Genomic DNA, 25,189 nt, shown 5'->3' with positions numbered 1-25,189 from the left:
CCATGTGTCATCTCCTCAAGTTCTAGTAAAGTCCTTATGAAAGGCCTGGGCTTTTCACAAATTATCACACTTTTTAAGGGCACAATTTCCTGGGCCTGGACTGTCCATTAAGAGTGGAGTCAATAAAATGCTTTGTTCTCTTGGTTAAGATGACAGAGGTGAATACCATAGAGAAATGGCATACAGAGATCATCAGCTTCCCAATGTGAAAATTCAAACACAAAGCCATGCTTCAAAAGCAGTTGGTGAGAAATTGTTTCTACACGTAATCTACCAGATCTCTCCAAAGCCTTATTACTGTTTCATTGATGTGACCCCTGATTTTAGGGAGTTGTTGAAATTTAATTCACAGAATCAAATAGGCCAGTTTACACAAATGGATGACAAAATAGAGGTGGACACATTATTGAGTTAATTTTGTTTGTATGTCTTCCAGTTCTGTGTTCTAGCTCTTGTAACTTTTATATGTTCTATCTTCATATGAAGATTTACATTTAAAAAATGTACGTTAATTTATTTTGCCTTCGTGCTTCCAATTAATTGCTCTTTTAAAGACAAGTTTGACTTGCTTGTTTTCTTCTTTTCTGGCTTATTTATCAAGTGGAGTGAAGGTAATGATAAGAGAAACCAACAGGGAGAAGCAAGACTATGTTCCTTCTTCCTCCTCAGCCTGCTGGTCTCCCTCTAGTACCCTTTCTTGGCAGGTTTTTAACTCAAGGAGCAGCTGGTAAAGAAATGTTTGCAGAGTACCAGACCCAGTGCCATAAGCAAGTATAGAAGGGTGTGTCTGGAACTGAGAGAGAATAATTTAATAAATGGTACACATTTATGCTTCCTTTATATAAAATTTAAAAAATGGATTCACATGAAATTTTATTTCTATGAATCCGATTAACAGTTCTAAAACTTTTCACTCACTCGCTTCTCTATTTTCTACAACTGAAATATGAAATGATATTGGTATTTTTATGTTACAAATCCAACTAAGTATTTGAGCACCCGTGAAGAGCACTAGATTAGGCCCTGAGAGATTTAGGATATTGAGTGTCTACTATGTACAATGAAGTAAGTACAAGAATGAAAAGATAGAGGTCTCCTGTCCTTACGAATTTTGGGAAAAAAATACTAATTTTTTTGAACAACACTGTTTCTAGTAATAAGCTTAGATTGAGAACATTCCCACTAGCATACATTTCTGTGGCATTTACCAGTTATGAAATGTAAATTATTCCTTATCTGCTATAGGGTAATACAACAAGGGAAGATTTATTAACTTTTCCTTCCATCAGGAAAAGTGACTGTTGTAATTTCATCAAATGGCATTAAATTGTTAGCAGTATTTCTACAACCTATTTAACAGATAATGTTAAAATCACATTGTCCACAGAGCATGAACTAACCTTCAAGATTTAAAAAACGTTAAGTATTTAATAGCCTAATGTAGGTAATGTTTAAAAATCTATTCTGGAGTAGATTGATTCAATATCACAAGATAGATTTTCCTACCCTATTTAAATAGAAGAGAGGGGCTCCTGGGTGGCTCAGTCAGTTAAGCCCCTGACTCTTGATTTGGGCTGAGGTCATGATCTCAGGGTTGTGAGATCGAGCCCTGTGATGGGCTCTGCACTGGGCGTGGAGCCTGCTTCTTTAGATTCTCTCCCTTTCCTTCTGCCCCTCCTCCCTCCCCCTCTTTAAAAAAAAAAAAGATTAAATAGAAGAGAATTATGCTTTACTTTGTAACATTTTCTGTCTTTACTACCTTTCTCTGGTTTTAAAAAAAAATCACAGCCCCAAAGTGGGAAACATGCAAGTTTGTTTTCTGAATAGAAATGAAATGTTAGCTGGAAATTAGAGTCTGAGTCATCTTCATTTGAATATATATTTTATTTAGAATGCAGCACTAACAGCATGATGATAAACTGTCACAAATTTATACCAAGAAGCACACAATCTTTCAAATGTGTTGTTTTTCACAAGTAATTTAAGTATAGCATTATTGTTATTTGGTACTGGAATCAAAGACGACATTTAGATTCTTCAGCTTTGGAGCTTTTAGTAACATCAAAATGATTGTCTTGTCAGGCAGAAGAGAGAAATTCAAAAGCAGTTTCTTTTTCTTCTGCCAGTTCCTTGGCAGTTAGATCCATCTTCTCACGTGAGAAATCATTAATAGTGAGACCTTCAACAATCTTCCAGGTCTTATTCTGTTTGTAAATAATTACAAATAAAGATTTACAATTAAACTAGAACTGATCTTCTAGCAAGCACCAATTTAGACTGAACTTAAAGCTATAGAAGTATCTGTTTTTAAAGTCTGATTCTAAAGAAGCAAATCAAAATCCAGATCTTATCTAACAGACAATTTTGATAAAAGTTCAGTACTTGAATTTAAAACTCCTTGAATCTAGGAAAATGTCCAATTTAGTAAAGGAACAAGGGAAATAATCCCCAAAATACTTTACCTTGATTGTAACAGGGAATGAGTACAGCAAATCATCAGGAACACCATAGGAATTGCCATCAGAGATAATGCCCATGGACACAAATTCTCCCTGAAAATAATAATCAACGTTTTACATTCTTATGGTGCTTAGGGTTTAGTTTATGCAACCAATTGACACATGAATTAACAAAAGTAAACCGGGTGATGCTTTCTTACTATGTGCGTAGCTTCAATACTTTTAAAGGACGCATCACCAGGCACTTCCATGACAGGATAACTTTCATGGGTATTATCTCATTCCACTCTTCCAATCCGTGTGAAGTAGGCCAGAGAAACATAATCCTCATTTTATAAATAAGGGAGCTATGGCCCAATATAAGTTTTATGGAAAAAAGTCACGTCCATCAGGTGTGCTAGGTGTTTTCCAGGGTTTCTCATCTAACCCTTAACAACCCTGTGACGTAAATACCATAGATAACCAAAGGTTAAGTAACTTTCCCAAGATTGTTCAGCTCGTAGGCAGCTGATCTGGGCTATAAACCTAACCTGCCTGCCTGCAAGGTTATGTTCTTTTCACATCACAACATCAGAGGACAAAAATCAAGGAGCGGCCTGTGCAAATCACGGAGTCCTCACCTCTGGGGTTCCAAACCAGATGTCTCTGACGTGGTCACAGATGGCTTTTGCAGCAGACATCGCGCTGGACAGCTTTCGAGCCTTGATGACAGCAGCACCACGCTGCTGCACGGTCTGGTTGGGGACAGGCAGAGACAGCATTACTTGATCATGAGAGAATTTTCATCACTTCCAAACTAATCCTGGGGTGAAAGACCGCAATCACAGTTTAATGTCTTCCCCTCCAAAATCATACAACTACCCAGTGTGGGCCTTACCAACCTATTTCAGTTATAAGCACCAGTCTTTTTGAAAAAAGAAAACTATAAATCCACATAGAAAGTTTACTATACGCCACATAAAGAAATGGATCTCTTTATAAAGATTAACTGGATGACTAGAGAGAACTCTAGTTTTTTCCCACTTTAGCCATCAATCTTGTCTGCCACATAGCAGATCAGATCAGACTGGATCATGACTGGCTCTGTATGTAGTCATCAGAGCAACCATGAAAGGCCTGCTCTCCTTGAGAACCACACCACCAAATGGAGAGACATTTGAAGACTGTCTTGGAGAGACAGCTGGGTCAGCAATGTGGTGTCTCTCTCAAGAGTTCTTTACACTTGGTTGTTAAGAGAGATTTTTCTTACTGTGATGAATTCTCCCTTGAGCCAGCTGTCATCTTTCAGAGCATCATAAACACCAACTTCCTTTCCTTGCAGTTTCACCTTGGCATGGCTGACATCTGGATACTGAGTTGAGGAATGGTTTCCCCAAATGATGACATTCTTTACATCATCAGAAGTCACACCAAGTTTAAGAGCAATCTAGTTAAATAGAAAACAAATATCTTACTTGGACCAACACTTTTTATTTCAAATTGTGCCTGACAAACATCCTTAAGGCCTCTGAAATTTCAAGAGAACACACAAAAGTTATATCGATTTGTTAAAAGAAAAAATATTGCTTGGTAATTTCCGAAAGCTTAACAATGTAAACCCGAAACATTATAGGGTAGAATATTTAAGAGTAGAGAGCATCCTACAGTTTATGATTAACTTATCAGTATAGGGGGTTTATCAAACACAAAACACCAACATAAAACACCAAGCAAGAGGTTAAGAATATATAAGTATGACCTTTGTTTTGTTGTTAATACTTACTTGGAGATGTCTCCTCAGCACTTCTGACAATCAGGTTAGAATACAGGAATTTCTGATATTTAGGTGAAATTTTTATTATATACCACATACATAAATTAGTTGATTTTCAAATAATCCTAAATATGAAATTTTGGAGTTGGAAGGGACTCAGATTACCAAAAGTATGATTGTCTTCAATTTACAGATTAGGAAACCAAAGGAAAGAGCTTAAATACAATACTAAAATGATACCAAATGTAACAATTTCTAGCTATAGGTCCAAAAAGCACTTTACAGGGCACCTGGCTGGCTCAGTTGGGGGAGCATGTGACTCTTGATCTTGGGGTCGTGAGTTCGAGCCCCATGATGGGTGTAGAGATTACTTAAAAATAAATTTTAAAAATGTAAAAAACAAACAAACAAAAAACCACTTTAAGATCCGGTAAGCCTTGCAGTCACATGACTATCAATTATATTATGTAGTATACTAGCCACAGAAAGGATTAGAAAGTTATGCTTTGAAAGATTTAAATAAACAAAATAAGCTCACTTACTTTTTCACCTGATAAGGTAATGTGCAAAAAAAAAAAATTATGGTTAGTTGTATGCATAATTTGTTCTTAATTAGATAGCAGAATTGTGATGAACCAGAAGGGAATGTTTTGGAAAAAATTTTTTATGATTTTATGAGCTGATGTGTTAGGGTATCATTGTGGATGATTTTTCCTTCTTTAATAGTAAGAATGGGAGAAAAAAATAGTTGTGCCAGAGTTCACTGCTTTTGCATGAAAAAAGCCAGTCTCAAAACGTCACTTACTACAGGATTCTATTTTTGTGACATTCTCAAAATGACAGAATTAATTGAGATGAAGAACAGAGAAATGGTTGTCAGAGCTTAGGAACGGAGAGGGAGTGTGTAACTATAATGAGGCAGCATGAGGAGGTTCTCTTCTGGGTGTTGAAACAGTTCTGTATCTTCACTGCAGTGATTACAGTAATCTACATATATGATTAAAGACATACCAAAAAAATGAACGTAAAAACCGCAGAAATCTGAATGAGTTTAGTCAGTTTCCTCGTTTTAAAAATGCTCTATCGTGAAGGAAGATGTTACCACTGGGGGAAGTGAGTGACGGGGATGCGGGATTCTCTGTACTATTTTTTAACTTCTTCTGGGTCTATAATTACTCCAAAATGAAAAGTAAAAAACAAAACAGCAAGCAACCAAACAAAAAGGGTACTGATGAAAAAAGGCCAATACCTAAAATGTTTGCAGTGACTTGAGTCACCTTTATATACTTTATTCAGTCAGGTAAGAATCAAATTGTGTTTACTTTCCCTATCACCCTTAAAATAAGTTGAGACTTGTTTCTTAAATCCTAGAATAAATGACTTAAAAATTCACTTAAAATTCTGTTTTGACATTTAAAATCACTTCTCAGCTAAACCCTGCTTCATCTAGAGTTCTGCAAGTATTGGGGCTATTTAAGTATCAATCAGTCCTCACAAATTAGTTGGATAGTTGGTTTCTAGAGAATCCAGCTACTGATCTGCTTAGTGGTTGAGGCACAGCAGTGTGCTGTGCAATGACTACCATTTTCAGTGTGTGCCATGACCTTCAAGGACTTGGGAAGAACTGCCCTTACTTATATTTAGCTGGTATCATAGAGAAAAAGGAACATTTACCTGAGGCAAGTAACACGAGATGTCTATTACCAAGAACTTAGAACCTGTAATTTTGCTGAAGAGTGAAGACAAACTGCCTCAGGGCTTCTCCTCCCTACAGGAAGCTCCTTACTTCCTTTGTCCTGCTGCCTACTTCCTCTTGTTTTTTTGTTTACTTGAGCTAATCCACTTCTGTCTGGACAGCAAAGGCCAATACTTTGCAGATGTAGTTTCTGAATTTCATTCATATCAGAGCTAGTATAAATTAACATGTATCCAGGATTCCACTTCCTTGCTCCCTTAGACCTTTCATGTCTACCATGCAGATCTGTTAAACAGTTTTGGACTAATTCTCCAGCCGCCGTAATTCCTCCCCTCCACCCCCAATAGGAGCTAACTGGTTTTATTGTCAAACTACCCTGTCAGCATTCATACGCAGCTCTGGTTTGCAAATACAAAGGGGAATTCTGCAGGTGATCAACAGTCACTAGGTAGCTAGGTCTTCTGATTCCCAAAATGAATTATGTAAGATGAGCAATATTCATGTAAGAAATTAGTCTTTGAGTTTGTTATTTTTCTCACTGGATGAACAACTTTACAGGAGGAAGAAACTGCTTTTTCAAAAACCTCCCAAAGGCTCTCACTATGCCAGACTGACATACTGGAACATGTGCCAAAGTTAAAGTCTAACAAGACTGCTTCTTCTCTCTTTCCTCACTCAGACTTTTGCCCCTACAGGGAAAACTGTTTCAGGCACTGGGACAAAGCGTCACTTAGGAGTACCTCTGGAAGCAGAATTTTCCAGTGCCTGCCTCCCCCAAGGCCTCAGCTGAAACAACAAAAACCAAGCTTGTCAGTGGTGTCATATTACCTCTTTTTCCCTGTTGCAGGGAAAGTTACCATCTGGACATCTAGAACCTACAAATGTAACATCTAAAACCATCTCTTCCTTCTTAATTGTTTTGTAGTACCCAGATCTCCTGCTTCCACTCATTCAAACTGACTCCCATTCCTTCCACCCACTAGACTCTAGCTAAAAAAAATAAGGAAAAAGACCCAGTTCACAGCCTAAAGCCCCTCAGGAAATATTTGCAATTTAAGCTTGTTATCCAATGACCTTCTAAATTAATGGTCTATTCAAGGAGATATGAGGTGTGGCTCTTCTCAACTCTTAGTTATATCCCTCTTAATAATAACACTACTAATAAAAATCATTACTACTAAGAGCAGCCAATCTATTGAGTTTTACTATGTGACAGATACCATGAAAGAGCTTAACACAGATCTTATCTCATTTAATCCACATAACCTCCCTTTGAGGTAGATAGAATTATTACCCCATTTTATACCTTGAATATACTTCCTCAAGGTCACAGAGCTAGTAAGTGGACTTAGGTCACATAATCTCATTATGTAAGAACACATCTAAGAGTTTGGGAGTTAGACAAATATAGCTGGCTCCATCATTTACTAGCTGTGTGACTGTGATCCCAGAACTTTCTGGGCTTCAGGTTTCTTGTGTGTAAAACAAAGATAACAACATATCTCATATGGTTATTAGAAGAATTAAATGGTAAGTTACACATAGAGCATTCAGCTTAGGGTGGAAGCTTAACAAATGTCAGTTCTTTTCTCCGTTACTGGGTACTCCAAAGCTGAAAGATGATCAATTCTCAGTTTAAAGCAGTGGTTTTTCAACTTGGACCTCAGACCATCTTTTTTTCTTTTTCTTTCTAGGTTTCTTTCTATGTTTCTTTCTTTCTTTTTCTTTTTTTAAAGATTTTATTTATTCATTTGAGAGAGAGAGAGAGAGAGTACACAAGCAGGGGAGAGGTAGAGGTAGAGAGAGAAGCAGGCTCTCCGCCAAACCAGCCAGGAGCCCGATGTGGGGCTCGATCCCAGGACCCGGAGATCAGGCCCCGAGACGAAGGCAGCCGCCCACCCATCTGAGCCACCCAGGCGCCGCACACCATCTTTTGATAAAATGTTTTCTTGAAACTAAACAAAGTTGTCTTCTTTAGAAGAAAAAGGACTAAATTCATAGACCTATCTAACAGCGATGACCTGTGGATGAGGACGTATGGCCAGAAAGGTGCTAGGGAAAAGGAAAGAGGTTATGTCCAAGAACCCAGAACTCTGTCACGGCTTTGAAGGGCATCAGGATCATCTAGACCCAAGAAAACCTAGAAACCAGCACAGATGATTGGCGGTGGCATCTCAGTTTTCAAAAAGCTACTGTTAATACCCTGGTCACTGACCCTTCAGCACATGTATCTAAAACTCCAAGGGATAAGGAAACTCGAGAACAATTAATATTTAGTTGCTAAGTAGTGAAAAGTAGGAAGTTTTATGGAAACATGTAGAATATTAAAAAGATAAAAAATAAAATTAAATATAAAATTAAACATTAAAAAATCTGAATCTGATGGCTTAGCTATAGGGAAAAAGGAAGCAGAACCACACAAAACACAAAAAGCTCAAATCTTTCTTTTTATAATGTTCTACATATCGGGCAAAAAAAATACCATGTATTGCCCTGTTAATTATACTAATAACTGATTTTTTAAGTAGGCTCTACGTGCGGCATGGAGCCCAAGGCAGGGCTTAAACTCCCTACCCTGAAATCAAGACCTGAGCTAAAATCAAGAGTTGGACACTTAAATGACTGAGCCACACATGCACCCCTAATGACTGGTTTTATAACCCCTGCGGTAAAAGGACATTAGGAACAGTATTTTGGCATAGTTAGCAAATGAACCATAGTTGAGAAAATTAAGTACGAGTTTAGGAGTCTAGTCAAGAGACTAGATGTAAAGACTCCCTAACAAATTACAATAGCTTTCTACTAGACAAAAACAAAAAAATAAGATTCAGCTACTTCAAAAGTAAGAGAAAAAGGTTTTAAAGTTGAACATTCAAGATTTTAAAAGGTATTTTTCTACCTGAGCTTTAGCTCGGTTGTGATCCAGACGAGTCAAGCAACTGAAGTTCTCCTTGGGAATGGACGGTGCCGACTTGGCGGCAGTCAGGCAGTTGGTATTGGCTGGATTTCCCACCACGATAACCTAGGATATACGGGAGGCACAGCGAAGTTACACACCATGCACTGATGAACCAAACTATCTTAGAAAATGACTGATAAATGTGTAACATGTAGCCTCTGTATCAAGTTTGTATGAGCTAAGTATGTATGGTTACCACTGTAGTTTCTATAGTATTTCCACCCCATTGTTAGTGTCTCTTGTGATTACTGAAAATATGTCTTTAATAAAGCTACCAACACGTGTACAAGTTGCTTTCCAGGTGGCAGCGTCCAAGACCGAAGGTACATGTCTATTTTGTTTTGTGCCAAAACAGAGCATTTATCTATTTAACACACACACACACACACACACACACACACACACACACACCCCCTAAGGCTCTGTCTGAGAGAGCAATTCATTCATAAAATTTTCCTTCTTAAAAAAGTAGTCCAAGAAAGAAATTCTACTTGAGCAGATTCCTTTAGGACAATGACTTATCTTTATTAATTAAAAGAGTTTTTTAATCTTGCCTAATCCTAAGAATTAACTGGGATTTGCTAAAATACAGATTACCAGGTCCTACCCACTCCACACCCGCTGAATCAATCCTTAGCAGAAAGCACTTCAGGCTACTTAAAAAAATTTTTTTTTTAATTGAGGAGGTACAGGACACACTGCATTATAATACAGTACAGGAAAATGTACACATGTACTTTATCTTTTAAGTTTTAAATTCTTTAATAAAACTATAAACTTACTGGGAAAAAATGTCAAACTTACTTAAAAGCTGCAAGCATATTACAAAGACTACCTTCCACATCGTCTTTACCCAGATTCCCTCATTTTTTTCATTTCTCTTCCTCTCTCTACACACACACTATACCCTTAGTCTTTCTTTTTGGCCCATTTGAGAGCAAGCTGAAGATACGATACTCCAATGCCCCTAAGTACTCCAGTGTCAGTATATATTTTCCCAAAAAGGACACTTGGCTGAGGAGTGATTATAGTGCAAGCAGCACAAGTTCAAGCAGCCTGGCGCAGTACAGGCAACACTGTCATTTTTTTAAATTAAGAGACCCATGGATTTCTACTCATTTCTACTATTTTCTGTTAACGATTACAGAAAATAAAGCTAAGCTATTTAAAATGAATTCTACAGAAAGCAAAAATTCAGACATGTATAAAATATGATAATAGAACATTCTAACTGGCAACTTTAAAATCTTAAACATTTTCTTTTACCTTGGTTTAAAGTCAGGATTGGGAAGAACAAGTCTATCAAAATCAGTAAAACCTCTAACGGGCAAGCCTTTTTGCTTACTTATTTGGTAAAAGGAGGTCTATTTGTAATATTAAGGCAAATTTAGAAACTAAAGTAAATAGCTTGCACACAAAGAGACAGATGAGGAAGTTACACCAACCCAAGTAAATAGCTTGCACACAAAGAGACAGATGAGGAAGTTACACCAACCCAACTTCTCTAGAGACAAGCGTATCAAAATTTCTCTGGATTGAGAAAATCTGAGCATTTCAGAAGCCAGCATCTCTCACTGCTGAGAACGCAGCTTACATCCATCTCTCTCTACTATCACACACACAAACCCAAATGTCTGAACAAATATTCCCATGCAGGTAAAGGTACCAGTAGGTTCTGTGCCTTTTCGATAGGTCTGTAAATTAATATTAAATGTCCATATCACAGTAATGGGCAAGATATTTTTGAGCACCTCTAAATAAAGATTTCTACGTTATAAGAAAAAAAACTCAGAAAAGGAGAGCTTATCAAGCAAAACTCTATCTGTACTTACTGACCACTGCACAAAACTGGGGGGAAAAAGGCAAATAATTTTATCTTTACTTAAATGCTAAAAGAAGAAGTTTCAAATGCTGATAATGAAAACCCCATAAAATACTGTATTGGTCACCTTAACTGACTTCTTGGCATACTTCTCCAAGGCTGCACCCTGGCATTTGAAGATTTTCACATTTGCTTTCAGTAAATCTTTCCTCTCCATGCCATCCCTTCTTGGCATGGAGCCCACAAGAATGGCCACATCCAGGTCTTTGAAGGCTACGTCCTCTTTATCTGTTGCGATGACATCTGTGAACACGGCAATAAATATGCAGAGCTACTGAAACACCAAAGTCAAGGTTTTCTTTTTCACATTGAATCTACCCAGTAATTCTTTCACTTTGTAGCAAATGTCTACTTTTACACATCACAATGATAAAGAAGTTTTAGGGGCCTACGAAAGGAAAAATTATATAATCAACAAACGATATTAGCAGAAATGTAAATTACATTTATTTTACTTTTCCTATTTCAGTAATTATTTCAAGTTCGAAAGCTCTACAGCTTTTTGTTTTATGATCAGATATGATGCAAAGTACAATATGATAACTTTCAACTCTGTGCAACATTTGTTATTCACACCAATTACCACAGATAACATGAAAGAGAAACTAATTTACCTAACCTTTAAGTTGTAATTACTTTAAGGTCTAAGATACCAATCACAGATTCAAAATAATGTTTATTGAGGAGTTTCATGCCAGGAATAACACTACGAATTTTCTTGTATCAAATATAATCTTAATATTTTATGCATGAAGACAAACAAGTTTAAGGAGATTAATTGGCCATCAAAAAGCAGTGAACCTGTAATTCCAGCCCAGGCTGGTCCAGAGACCAACCACTATTCTGCTGTGCCTGTCCAATAAACATATACCACCTACTCTTTGATTAAAGAACATATATCATTACTCTCCTTTATTAACGGTATTAAAAAGGCCATGACCAGTGCTACAGACTGAATGTTTCTGTCCCTTACAAAATTCATGTTGAAACCCAATCCCCAATGTGATGGTATTAAAGGTAGGGCCTGTGGAAGATGATTAGGTTATAAGGGCAGAGCCCTCATAAATGGGATTAATGCCCTTATAAAGAGGTCTCGGAGAGCTTCTTCACCCCTTCCGCCTTGAGGACATAGGAAGAAGACAGAACCAGGAAATGGCGTCTCACCAGAATGTGACCATGCTGGTACCTTAACCTTGGATTTCCCAACTTCCAGAACTATGAGAATTAAATTTTTGTGGTTTATAAGCCATTCAGTCTATGGTATTTTTGTTATAGTAGTGCAAATGGACTGCGACAATCAGGATTCAGCACTGTCATTGGTAAATTTTTAGGGGAGTCAACTTGTGTCACAGTAAGGCTGCTGTAGAGCCCCCAATGGGTATACAAAGAAACACCAGGTGGTGAGGGGAATCTTCTTCCCAGCCATGCATCCTTATTTGCAGAATCTTCCCTCCCTGTCATACGGTAACCTGGACCCACTCGAGAGAGGAGAATAACTCAGCAGAGAAAGGAATAAAAATGTGACAATGCAATGAAGCTGATTTGGAGAGAGAGGGTAAGTTGTGTGTCATCTATACTTCAGTTTAAAAAAAGAAAGAAAGAGAGGGTGAGGAAAGGGAGCCAGCAGAACAGCTTGGCAGGACAATACACTTTCTTATATAACTATGCAACCAAATGATTTCAGACAACAGAGCACCCCTTCTAGTAAATGTTTATTGAATGGACATATGAATTCTGAGCATGTTTTTTTCTTTCTTTCGTTTAAGATTTATTGATCTATTATCTTAGAGAGAGAGAAAGGGAGGGAGAGAGAGAGAAAGCGAGTGTGTGCATGTGCACACACACACACAAACACCCACACATGTGGAGAGGACAGAGGAAGAGGGAGAGAGTATCTCAAGTAGACTCCCTGCTGAGCGCGGAACCTGATGGAGATCTTGAGACCATGACCCAAGTCGAAACCAAGAAGAGGTGGACACTTAACCCACGGCGTCACCCAGGCGCCCCTCTGAGCATGGTTTGTGTTGGGCGTGTATGTATTTTACTCTGTGCAAACTTAGGAGAGTATTATTAATTAATTGTTACTAAAAGAAAACAATCATAATGAAGGTATACCTAAAGAAAAATATTCAAATTAGTTCAAGTTGACCTAACATTTTAACGAAACCGTCAATCAAATTTAAGACTTCTGTCTTACATTTGTGTAATAGTTCAATGATTCTTAAAGGCTCTTAGCAGAACTCTCACGGGCTTTTTTCAAACTATGCAGCATATGATTAGGACAATTTATGCTGTATCTCAATCTGATAACCGGCTGTGGGTTAGGACTACATGTGAGGGACCAAACAATTTCCAGCCTCAGGGCAACACGTGGCTCTGGAAGACATCATTTAGAACTACATAATTTAGGCGCTACTATTACTTTTTAAATAGATTTTAAATAACAACACAATGTAGGCAATCTCAGGTGTATAACCCCTGTGCAATATTATGCTTAATTAGTAAGGAAAATTATGTATAAGCATGTTGGGAAAAAAAGCATAGTCTTTTTTTTTTTTTTTTTTAAAGATTTTATTTATTCGACAGGATAGAGACAGCCAGCGAGAGAGGGAACACAAGCAGGCGGAGTGGGAGAGGAAGAAGCAGGCTCATAGTGGAGGAGCCTGATGTGGGGCTCGATCCCATAGCGCCAGGATCACGCCCTGAGCCGAAGGCAGACGCTTAACCGCTGTGCCACCCAGACGCCCCAATAAGCATAGTCTTTTAACTGACATTGGTTACTTCTTGCTTTAACCCTTATTTATTCTTGGTACACATCTTACCAAATAGTTGTAGTTCAAAAAACAACAACAAAAAATACTTTTATGAAATAGTTTCTAACTGAAGGCTAGTTAAAAATCTAAACTTATTTTCTGAAAGACATAGAATACTATAAAATTCTTTTATCCTCCACCGCCCTCCCCAACTCACCTTTCAGGAGGGGAAGGGCACAGTCTTGCAGTTCCATTAGGACACCATCTAAGACACCCATCATGGGAGTGATATCCAGCAGCACAAGAATTATTGGCTGCCAAATAAATAGCAAGGACAGCATCTGTCAGTGTAGGTTTTGTCATTTAGTCACAGAAAAGTCCTCTTGTAAAGTTTTTGCTTATTTGGTGTATGTATGTGTATAATTCCCATTAATTAGTTATAATTATTTTAGGAGGTCAGGTATCTAACATCATGCCACTTTCAGAAAAAGGAATGGTATAAAGCCAGCGAAAGTTTGCTAACAAAGTAAAAGGAATCACCATTACTGAATTTTAAAGGAGTATACATGGAAAAAATATCAAACTCAAGTGATATGCCATAGCTTACTCCTTTTTTTTTCTTTTACGATTTATTTATTTGAGAGAGAAAGAGCGCACATGGGTGGGTGCCCACGTAGAGGGGGAGGGCCAGAAGAAGGGAGAGGGAGAGAATCTCAAGCAGATTCCTGAGTGCAGAGCCCGACGTGGGGCTTGATCTCATGACCCTGAGATCATGACCTGAGCGAAACCAAGAGTCAGATGCTCAACAAACTGCGCCACCCCGGCGCCCCAGCCATAGTTTACTCTTATTGTTCGCAGCTATGTATCTAATTTTAGTTCATGGAAAGCTAAATATTATCTGGCACGAAGGAAGAACTTGATATCTATGTGGGAAGAGAAGGAATAAATGAATACTTTAAAAAGGATTTTAGTGGAATAGGGGAATAAGAATAGGCGGTGCCTCTTTAAACTGGAAAGCAGATCTGCCTGTCCGATTATTTTGGGTCTACAGACCATTTATCAACAAGGAAGTACTAATTCAGCAACTTTCTCTCCCACATGACTCTCCCTAATAGTTACTGTTACTAGTGAAAACCTTCCACTGACTGATACCTGCTGGCTGTACCAAGTCAGCTAAATGAAGTATGCGGAAGAGTTGATGTGCAAAGCATTTTCAATGGCTGGGGGGATACATATAAGTAAGATACCAGCTTACATTTATAGCAATGTGCCCAGTACATTTATTAGGATAACCCATCCCTTTATCATTAAAATATTTCTTTGAAACTAAATACAGGGTTTATTGACAATATTCTTATTTTGACTTGAGGTACACGGATAGTTTCCCTACCTGGTCTTTACCAAAGACAGATCCATTTCCAATACTGTACAGCAGTGAATATGCAATTTGACCAGCTGCTCCAGTCACAAGCACACGGATTGGTTCAGACTGTAATGAAAGAGTCCCATTGATTAACATCTTATTTAAAAATGCTATTTTACCCTAAAGACATTCAGGATTTTCTCTATAATGAGACAACCACGTACTTCAAAAGTTAATGTAAAATTTTAAAGTCTCTTCACATTTGGCTTAGAAGACAAACTTATTCCAGACTTGTCTCAGTAAATATAGCATGCACAAATCAGCTGAGCAACTTCTGGAACATGTGTCCTTTGGCTGGATATTTATGTGGTGTTACTTATCTCACTGTTATCCTGGATTTACTTACAAAATCTTATCCATCTCTTTAAGGCTGTTTTGCCACTGAAATAGGCCTAACAATGTTGATGTGCCTTATATGGTGATACAAACCCTGGCAGCCACTAGAACCTTATAAATCCTCTTATGCAAATCCCCCCACTCCCCATCTGCTAGAATAGAATACTTCACACCGGGAAGAGGAGTGACAGTGGTTAAAATTTTCCACTTACAATGAGTCAGAAAGTTTTAATAAAACTATTAATCATAATTCAACTTGACTACTTGAAGGAGGAAAAATAAGCCTTTATTTTTTATTTAAGGAGAAAGAGAATACTGGATTATAAAAAATTTTACTATTCAATAACTACATCAAAATATAGTGACAGTTGACAACTTGATTCCAAGGGAAAAATAATTTTTTTTTTTTTTAAGATTTTATTTATTTATTTGATAGAGACAGAGACAGCCAGCGAGAGAGGGAACACAAGCAGGGGGAGTGGGAGAGGAAGAAGCAGGCTCCCAGCAGAGGAGCCTGATGTGGGGCTCGATCCCAGAACGCTGGGATCACGCTCTGAGCCGAAGGCAGACGCTTAACCGCTGTGCCACCCAGGCGCCCCAAGGGAAAAATAATTTTAAAAGAGAGGAGGGAGAAGTACAAAGAGCATAACAGTTATAATAGAAGTTGCCTTACAGACCTCAACAGACCCTGGACAAAATACAGACATATGGACAAAAGTAATAACCAATATTCAAAGTGACGATCCTGAGTCACTAAAAAAAAGAAGCTCAGAGAATTAAAAAGATAGAAATATTTCTATTAAAAAGAGCTGAACAAAAATGTTTGGAAACTTAACGGATACATATACAAATCTGATCGAGGTGAACTGTTCCTTTCCTTGACAATACTGTGTAAAGGGACTCCCCCTGAGTCACCTCTATGGTTACCTGCATGAGAGAAGTGGTCCACTGAAATGAATGGGGACAGAAGCCTTTGATTTCTTTATATTTAGAATTCCCTCTTCTAGGTGAGTCATGCCTTTGGGATGGAAGGAGACTATGTCCTATGACCTTCCAACCCTACCCTCTGAAGGTCAGTAGCGTTTAGCAACTTGACACCCAGAAAAATCAAAGGAAAAAAAATCTCAGGAAAGAAGTGTCAACTGCTGTAGAGATGACTCTGTATGTAGCAGACTGTGTATGCATTTCTTCCTCACAGATGTGACCAGGGTATGACCGCAAAAAAAGGAGAAAACTCTGGAGAGTGACTCCCTGACCTTCTTAGTCTCTCCCCCATTTTCTTCAACTTTTCCCTTAGGCCTTCATACCCCTAAAAAGACAAAATATGGTAATTCCCCAAATAAACCTTTTTTTTTTTTTTTAATAACAATACATTCTTATGTTTCCAAACAGACTTCAGGTTTATAAAGAATGCTAAAAGTTACTGTATATGGTTATTTTTTTAATCATATGTCCTTTGCAGTTTTTAATTCGGTCATTTTCCCCTCTTCCCTTGGAGTAGGTGAGAAAAAGGGAATAGAGGAAGAAATTATTCCCCCTTTCTCTTTAGAATGCAAGCTCCTGAAGGACAGGGGCTCTGTCTGTTTTATTTACTGTCGTGTTCCAACTGCCTACAGCAACACCTGGAATGTAGCTGAAGCTCAAATACTTGATGAAGGAATAGCTGGATCTTGTAAAATTACTACCCCAAACTTGGAAATGTAAAAGAATTGTTTGGAAGCAAACCTAACGTGCTTTAAAAAACTGTTTAAGATATTTCATTCATACATACTTGCATTCAGAGGGTTGGAAACTTAGCACAATAAGTCCAGCTATAGTTAGCAAAATTATGTCACTAGTTCTCATGATATAGTTTTATAAATCAACTGATGAACTGTTATCTCACTTCATTTATTAAACATTACAACACTGAATCTCTACTATGTACCTGGTACTATTTTAGGCCAGAGAATCCATTAGTGAACCACATGGAGGAAACAAGAGGATATCCCAATTTTCTAAAACAGGGGCTAGAGAGGTGGCAGAGTGTAGTAAAGAGACAGCCTCTAGAGCCAAATGTTCTGGGTTCAAATGCGGACTTTACAACTCATCAGCTGCATGTTCTTGACAAGTTACTTAAACTCTGTATTCAGTTTCCTCACAGTAAAACGGAGATAATGATAACAGCTACCTAACAAATAAGGTAGTTGTATGGATTGAGAGTTAACATACAAAGCATTAAGAACAGTATGTAGCAAACACTATAATTATAGGTCTCTGTCACCATAAAATTTTCCTCTAAGGATTCTTATACCCTTTGGTTTTCTACTGACACGTCTGTTACTCTCCACTGAACTGTGAACCACCACCCCCTTGCTGTGAGAGCAGTCTGCCCTTGACTCAAATTTGTACTCCCATGCAGTGTTCAACAAGTATCTGTTGGGTTAATAAAAGGGTTAAGAAAAATATAAATATATACCACTTCAATGTAAAGGAAGCCAGGATAAGAAATAAAGGGGAAAGCGAGTGTCACTATCTGTAAAGCTCACAGGTAGATGGTTAGAACACAGCAATGTAGTCAATCTTAGGCATTAATTTTAGCTGCTAAAAAATACGCTCCCAGTATCACAGTCCTTAGTGAAGTGGTTGTGGCCAACTAATGAACAGCTGCTAATTCCATCTCAGCAGCTTCCTTCTTCTATGTCTGTGAAAAATTATTTTCACGGATAGTTAATTCTATCTTACTAAGATTAGTATGAAGCCTAGTAAATGTCTGAATGCTTATGAAATGGGAAAGGATGTGCTTATTCTGTTCTTTTTGCTCTTTGCAACATTGCAGTACAAAAGCAGGAGGGTGGGAGATTCCCGCTGACTTTCCACAATGTTACAGTGTGAAGACAGGTTACTATTCTTTGCTTAGATATCTGGGCAGTCTGCCAAGATCTAAAGAAGGAATGTCTCTGCTCTTGGCAGGGCTCAAATGACCTTCCTGCAAATTCAGACTGCCTTGCGCATGTGCTCAAGTCTCAGTTATAAAGCTTGAATATAAGTGTTCTTTCTGCTATTCCTTTTTTACTTTCTAATTTACATTTATTTCTGTAATATAAAAACCTATCATTCAAATTCCTTCATACAGTTAATCCTTACTGTCCCTATTCCCCTCTCTTACAAAAAAATACTTTGAACAGCTTACAAAAGATGTCTCTTTTTAAATTCAGTGATTGTTCACATGGTCTCCTGAGGAGGCAAGGCGATTCTGAGTCACCTGAGAGGGCTGTCAGTTTCAGTAAACTAACAGGAGTGTTCATTCTTAGGGACATCTCTGTTATCCAGTGCCCAAGTGACCTTCCAGGGGTGAGGCCTGTCTTTATCTATTGCATAGCAAAACAACGTAAGAATGGGGGCCCAGGATTCTCCCTGTGACCTTGGGAAAATCATTTAACCTCACCAGGCTACCTTTTAAAATTAGAGTAAATAATTTCCAAATTCCCTTCTAATTCTAGAATTCCAATATTCTGAATTGCAGGGAATAAAGCTATTAATATAAAGCTTTTTATAAAGCTTTTAATATAAATGCTGATAAAATACTTTAAATTATATTTGCAGTATGAATTTGTATGTTCCCCCAGAACCTCAGCTACTAAAAATAAATTTTCAAAATGACTTGGTAATTGTATGGCACAATATGTTACAATGGAAAGAGCTGTAAGGCTCTTGGGAGCAAACTGTTGTATGACCTTGAGCAAATCATTCTCTTTGGGTTTCAATAAACTCAATTTTAAAATCTGAAGTGGGGGGAGATTTATCAAAATTATATTTAAAAGGTTCCATTCAGTTCTAAAATTATAAAGTCTCACATTCTCTGTTACCTCCATATTCTTGCTAAGATTAAATCAGAGCTCACTGAAACCATCATTTAAATGACAAAATTATAAGTAGAAAACTGAGGTTTAACTTTTACTGAGAATTAGTAGCTGTCCCCACTGGTCCCTTATAAAGGTAAAGGAAGCAGTAATCCCCTTGCCTTAAAAATATGTCTTTTCAGGTTCTGGAAAATTTCCAGTTCATTCGAATATTTCCCCACAATCCCCACCTATTCCAGAATTTTGAGATAACGGAGGAAGAAGAACTTCAACTATAAATACAAGTACTGGATTAATTTGTCTGATGTCAAATGTCACCTTCAAACAGCATGCAGATTATTCATACGTCAGAGTTCCTTCACCGCCCCCCCCCCCCGCCGCCTTCTCCCTTCCAGCAGAGACAAGATAGGGTGATCTAGGTATCCAGACCTTCACAAGATGGTTACATTGTGTAACATTAAAAGTAGTGGCTCTAGAATTCATAACCTACAGACCAGCAAAGAATTTCTGCACTAGTTATTTGGCCAGTGATGCCATCACTGCAACACGTCCTGTCATTACAAAAGGAGATCAATGAACAGGTTTTAAATAACATTTTGTGAAATTAGATATGGCGGAAACGTCTCTCGAAAACGGCGATCGTAATCTGGAGTACCTGGTAAGAACAACCTTTACAACTGAGGGCCTTCTGTTTTCAAGGGCTTTGTGACAAAGGCCCTTAAAAGCAGTGAGGGCTCAAGAAAAAAAGAGGTTAAGACCCAACACCCCCCACCTCTCATACCAAACCTTATCATCCTTATCAAACCCTCTATCGTGGACAAAACCCGCAGCTTACTTTGTACCCACGCCACGCAGCAGGACTGAGATCAAGCCTCTCCAAGGACAAATTTCTCCAGAGTCCTTGTAAGAGCTCCCCAGGTGGAAACCAATCCCTTCCCAATTACTGGGTCACTGCGACAGTCCCCAAAAGATGAGTCGGGGCTTTCCAAAGGGCTCGAAAGGCAGCGCTTTGCACAGCCGCCCCCCTCCCCAAAAGTCCTTCCAGTGCAAGACACCCCACACACGGGCGCGAAGGTTGGGGGTACGCAGGATCCAGGGGCCAACACTCACCATGATTAAGAAGTGCGCGAACAATTTCAGCACCTGCAAAACGAGCGTCAGGAAACCAGGTCACCTTTACTGCGGAACTGACTTGGGGAGGGCGAGCTCTGCTAGAAAGAAAATGCTCGTCTCCCAACCGCAGCGCCCTCTGGGAACTGTAGTTTATATTTCCCGGATTCTGGCGCACTCTCCAACGCATTTCCTTCAAGTGTTGAACTACACTTCCCGAGCTCAGAGGGTCTACTCACGCCCTTCTCCCTGCGCTCTTCGCCGATTGCAAAGTAGTCCCTGAGGGCGGGCCGCTGTGATTGGAGGACAGCGATGAGCGGACGATTCGTGCTTAGGGGGAAGGACCCGTCTGTTGGCGCCCAGTAATTGGTGGGAGGGGAGGCATGTGGAACTCGAAGGAGGAGATACAGACCGTTTAGCTACATCACCCAGTCATGCGCAAGTGAGACTCGTCTTACTCTGAGGGTAAGCGTGGGAGGTAAAGAGACCTTCCGCTGCGTAAAATCGGCTCGACCCGGAAACAGAGTCTTTTTAAAAACTATTCACACTCTGGAGCGGCGGGAGAAATTGACGTGTCGCAAAGACTGGAAGGCTTCGCGAGTTGCTAAGCGACGAGGCGGGAGAGCGCGCGCATGCACGGGCCGCTGGGGTGTACCTGAGGGATTTGTGGCTGTCGCAGCTCCGAGACAGAAGAGCCCCAGCGAGCGCGCCGCGCCCTGCCAGGTCCTCCTTCCCTAGTTGCCAGGGGACCCTCCGCTCTGGGCAGTGTCCGGTGACGAGCTGAGCGGCTTGCGGGGACGCCCCTCTGAAGCGGCCAGGGGCCGCGCGTCTTCCCCACTCCAGCGGCAGGTAAGCCCCGGCCCGGGGGCAAGGGGTTTTCGGTTAACCTTAGGGTCCGTAGTGCGGTGGTGCGCGGTCCCGCGTTGCTTTTATCTACCCAGGTGCTGACCGTCTGGGCGGGTGCCCCCAGGCTCGCCGGTCCCTACTCAGCGCTGTTAGGGCAATAGCATTCTGGAAGGTGTAGTGCCCTGAAGTTCTCGCCCCCTCTCTTCTGAAAGATGCAGCTCTTTCAAAGTTAAATAAAAAATAGCGCTTGCCTTGGGGGAAATGAAATGAGTCCTTCCCTTCCTGGAGCTCACAGTTAACGGATCTAACTTTTCCTTAAGTACTCCGTGAATGTCGACAGTTTTGCCCATTCGTTTTTGGAAATTGGCTGCTTTATCAACCATCTTGACCTTCAAATTAGCCAAACCTGCATTTCTAAGTAAAGTGTGGCAGCTGTGTGGGAGACACTGGTTGTTTCAGGCAGAATCTCACCTGATAAGACAACTTAAGAGGTTTTCATATAAAATTAATGCTGCCCAAGAGAGTTGTAGTGCTCCTCGAAACCTTGTTTGATGTGCATATTGAAAGGAAGATGTGGTGTTCTGGAATAGCATATGCATGAAGAAAATGAGTGCATTATCTATATAAGATAACATTGCTGTAACTTCTAGTTTTTCTCTATCACTGGTAATTGAACGCCAAGTGGTACCTTTCAGTTTTACTCTCTTCAATTTGGAGCGTTCCCAAAGTATTTATCATAACTGAATGATTCTGTCTTCCTTGGATCACTTTATTCACTTGTTATTCATATACTTCTCTGGTTTTCCTCTTATGTCGCTGGTTGCCCCTTTTCAATTTTCCTTGCGCATTGTTTTTTACTTTTGAAGACAAATGGTTGTTTTTGCCAGGAAGCAAAGGTAGGAGATAAAACCACATTTGCAGTGTTGTAGTAGGGTTTGGGTTGGCAGTAAGACAATTTGCAACCATAGATGCTTTAAGTACCTGATTTTTTTTTTAAAGATGCTAGAACTGTATTACTCAAGACTGTAGCTATGAATCATGTGGCTTTTAAATTTAAATTAATTAAAATTAAATAACAATAAAAATTCAGTTCCTCGGTCTTACCTGTATTTCAGGTGTTCGATAACCACATGGGACAGAATATCAAACATTTTCATTATCACAGAAAGTTCTTTTGCACAGCTGCTAGAACTTAGTGGAAGCGAGGCATCACCCAGAGCAGGCACAGCTGTAACATATCTTTGTGGGGGCGTTTCTTTTGCCCCTGGGTATACAATGGGGTGCATAGCTATTTGTGATACTGACTTCACAGGAAGAGTACTGTCAGAGGCAAGAAAGAAACCCAATTCTAGTCTTGACCATTGCTTTTGTTTTTTGGAAGAACTTACTTTAACAGTCTTGGTGTGTCTGTTTGAATGAATGTTTCCAAACATTGCATTGTCCTGGATCTTGAGCGAGACTTTGTATCAGCGAGCCCAGAAAGGTTTGAGAAAGCAGAAGTCATTGCCTGGGTGATACCACAAAACACCTCTCTGCTGCCCTCTACTTTTTGGAATACCTGTGTTCCTGCCACATTCTAAATAGATGGAAGAGCATGTAACACATACAGAAGCTTGAAATAGAACGGTAGGTTCAATAGAATAGTAGGTTCGGACCTTACCAATAATGGGGATTAGGAGGGAAAGGAGCCTAGTTGGGGTATCTGTATACTGTAACGTGTAACAAGAAGTCCGTGTTCTTATGTGCTTCTAATGAATTGTCTTATGTTTTGTTTGGATATATTTGTTTTCTTTATCTCTTTTAGGAGTTTTTCCTATTAAATATCTACCTGGTTTTATAATTTTTAATATTTTCAGTTTGGATGAAACAAACATGCTTTTTGTAAATAAAATTTCACTACATTTGTCATTTCTAAGGAAGGGGAAAAAAGAGGAATGTAACTGGACCTTGGCCTAAGGGTGCTTTAAATGTATGGGTGGGTGGAGAAAATATTGGGTATTCATTTTATTATTCAACTGTACCAACCACCCAGTTTAACAAAGAATATTACCAGTCTCTTCTCAGAGATCTTATGTTGACACACATGCAGATATACTCACTCTTGTGTGTATAGATACATTTTGTAATTATAAAAAAAAGTCACATGAGTTGTTAAATAATAAATCAACTAATGCTTTTTCTTATCCCCTACTAACTAGATATTATGGAAATTTGTTTTATCTTACTGCTGATGGCTTTAAATATAAAAATACTGGTGTATAAGCACAGACATATCTACATTTTTACATAAATATGTCCAAAAACATATAATTATGCCCATGTTTGAAGAAATTAAGATCCAAAAAGACTGCAGTGGATCAATTTATGGCTCATAAGAGGTGAGGAAGAGTGGGAAGAGCTAGACCTTGGATAGTATATAGAAATATGGCAGAGCAGGGACAGGAGAGTAGGCCAAAAAGAAAGCAATTGAATGTGAAGAATTAATACTGAAGTGAGAGGGAGGAAAAAAAAAATCTCACCAAGCACATTCGTGTTTTATATCGTATACATTAGCCAGCCTACTTGCTATTGCTAAAACATGTCCTTTGGTTTTCTGCCTCCATATTTTATATGTACTTTTTCCTTAACTGGAGTCGTATCCTCTGTTTCTGCCTGTTAAAAATCCATTCCACCAGGCTCTTCATAAATGCTTTGGCCATGATGAAGCCTTTCTCCCCCCACCCTTTTAAAAAAAAAGTATTACAGAAACTTTAAAACATAAACAAATGAGATAGTGGTATAATTTTCTCAGTCCATCATCCAGCTTTAACAATTATTAACAGTTTGCCAGTCTTTTTAAATATGCCTTCTTGCTTCTCCCCTCCCCTAACATTTTCAAACATACAGAAAAGCTGCACAGTGAATAACCCTTTATAGTAGTCTGAGTTTAGTCAGGAGACAGATCTCTACTGGTTATTTGAAAATTTAATATGATGAAATGTTACCTAGAACAAGGAGTGGTGGTTTTCTAAAAGGCATAAAAGAGCTCTGGGTCTAAGGGTCCCAGAAGTAGCAGATGTTAAAGAGCAGCTAATATTTCTAGGATGAGAAAGAAGGAGAGGGCCCTTTTCCCCAGAGCTTGTATGCAGACCTGTTCAGAAAAGACATGTGTCCTATTGCTACATGGTCTAGAAAAGTGCCCACTGTCAGTGGGGAATCTGGAACCATGGCCACAGCTGGAACTTGTCTCCTCAGCAAGGCTCTTGGGCTCTCATGCCGAATAATAATGATGATGGTGATGGAGGCCTGAATTCAGAGGGGAAGTATCTCTTTGCTGCTGTCACATTATAGGGTCACTCCATTGCCTTTTCTTTTCTTTTCTTTCTTTCTTCTTTTTCTTTTAAAGATTGATTATTTATTTATTTATTTATTTGACAGAGAGAGACAGCCAGAGAGAGGGAACACAAGCAGGGGAGTAGGAGAGGAAGAAGCAGGCTCCCAGCGGAGGTGCCTGATGTGGGGCTCGATCCCATAACGCCGGGATCACGCCCTGAGCCGAAGGCAGATGCTTAACGACTGAGCCACCCAGGCGCCCCTCCATTGCCCTTTCTAAAACTGACAAAGGAAAAAATGTTTCTAGTGTCACAAAGCAGGATAAAGAAAAGTAAATTTGGAGTGGAGGGATAGTAAATTGATAACTGGCACACCGCTATACCCACCACCTAATTTCTACAGTTGTTAAGCATTTTGTTATATTTACTTTATCATGTATCTATACATCTCTCCATCCACATGAAGCCTTTTTTGATACCTAAGTCTGATGATCACTCTTTGTTTTAAAATTCTGAGTTTTAAAATTATCTGCAAAACTAATCTGGTGGGGAAAAAAATCATTAATAGTAGTTCCCTCTAGGTGGAAGTTGGGGTAGAAATTGGTTGTGAATAGGCAAGAAGGAACTTTTTAGGTGACAGTAATGTTCTATATTTTGATAGGGGTTTGGATTACAGAGATGTAAGCATTTGTAAAATCTGCAATTGAGACACTTAAGGTTGTACTTTTCATATTTGTAAATTTCCTCTAAAAAACTAAAAATTATTAAGCTCCAGCTAATGATAAGTATGCTGAAGTATTTAAGTGTGAAACATACTTA

The 25,189-nt window shown here is 39.0% G+C and overlaps 2 protein-coding genes across 8 annotated transcripts in view; one reads left to right on the top strand and one right to left on the bottom strand.

Moving 5' to 3' along the window:
• Positions 1-25,189, top strand: part of WDPCP (WD repeat containing planar cell polarity effector) — a 466,454-nt gene that overhangs the window by 27,716 nt on the left and 413,549 nt on the right. For 6 of the 7 annotated variants that reach the window (XM_045788088.2, XM_045788083.2, XM_087863432.1 and 3 more), the window contains exon 1: positions 20,507-21,062. The exons of the other annotated variant lie outside the window; for it this stretch is intronic. The gene's annotated coding sequence lies outside the window, so the exon portion shown is untranslated. Of the gene's footprint in view, positions 1-20,506; positions 21,063-25,189 lie in introns of those variants that run through there. 7 annotated transcript variants of the gene reach the window in all.
• On the bottom strand, positions 1,866-20,360 carry MDH1 (malate dehydrogenase 1). Its single transcript, XM_045788089.2, has 9 exons — positions 20,214-20,360; positions 14,893-14,991; positions 13,720-13,816; positions 10,817-10,992; positions 8,808-8,930; positions 3,709-3,885; positions 3,080-3,193; positions 2,463-2,552; positions 1,866-2,204 (listed from the first exon to the last, which is right to left on the bottom strand). Exons 1-9 carry the CDS (start codon positions 20,214-20,216, stop codon positions 2,079-2,081), a joined length of 1,005 nt encoding a protein of 334 aa, XP_045644045.1. The 5' UTR covers positions 20,217-20,360; the 3' UTR covers positions 1,866-2,078.

Source organism: Ursus americanus, chromosome 7, assembly GCF_024610735.1.
Source record: "Ursus americanus isolate L20-20 chromosome 7, mUrsAme1.1.p, whole genome shotgun sequence".
Lineage (NCBI taxonomy): Eukaryota > Metazoa > Chordata > Mammalia > Carnivora > Ursidae > Ursus > Ursus americanus.
Note: the sequence above shows the minus strand (reverse complement) of the source record. Positions and strands in the feature narration are given on the sequence as shown.

Coding starts and splice junctions, on each gene's coding strand:
- MDH1 (XM_045788089.2), bottom strand. Junction 3,886..8,807: donor ACAACCGAGCTAAAGCTCAG/GTAGAAAAATAC, acceptor CTATTTAACTAG/ATTGCTCTTAAACTTGGTGT. Junction 2,553..3,079: donor TCTGGTTTGGAACCCCAGAG/GTGAGGACTCCG, acceptor TATTATTTTCAG/GGAGAATTTGTGTCCATGGG.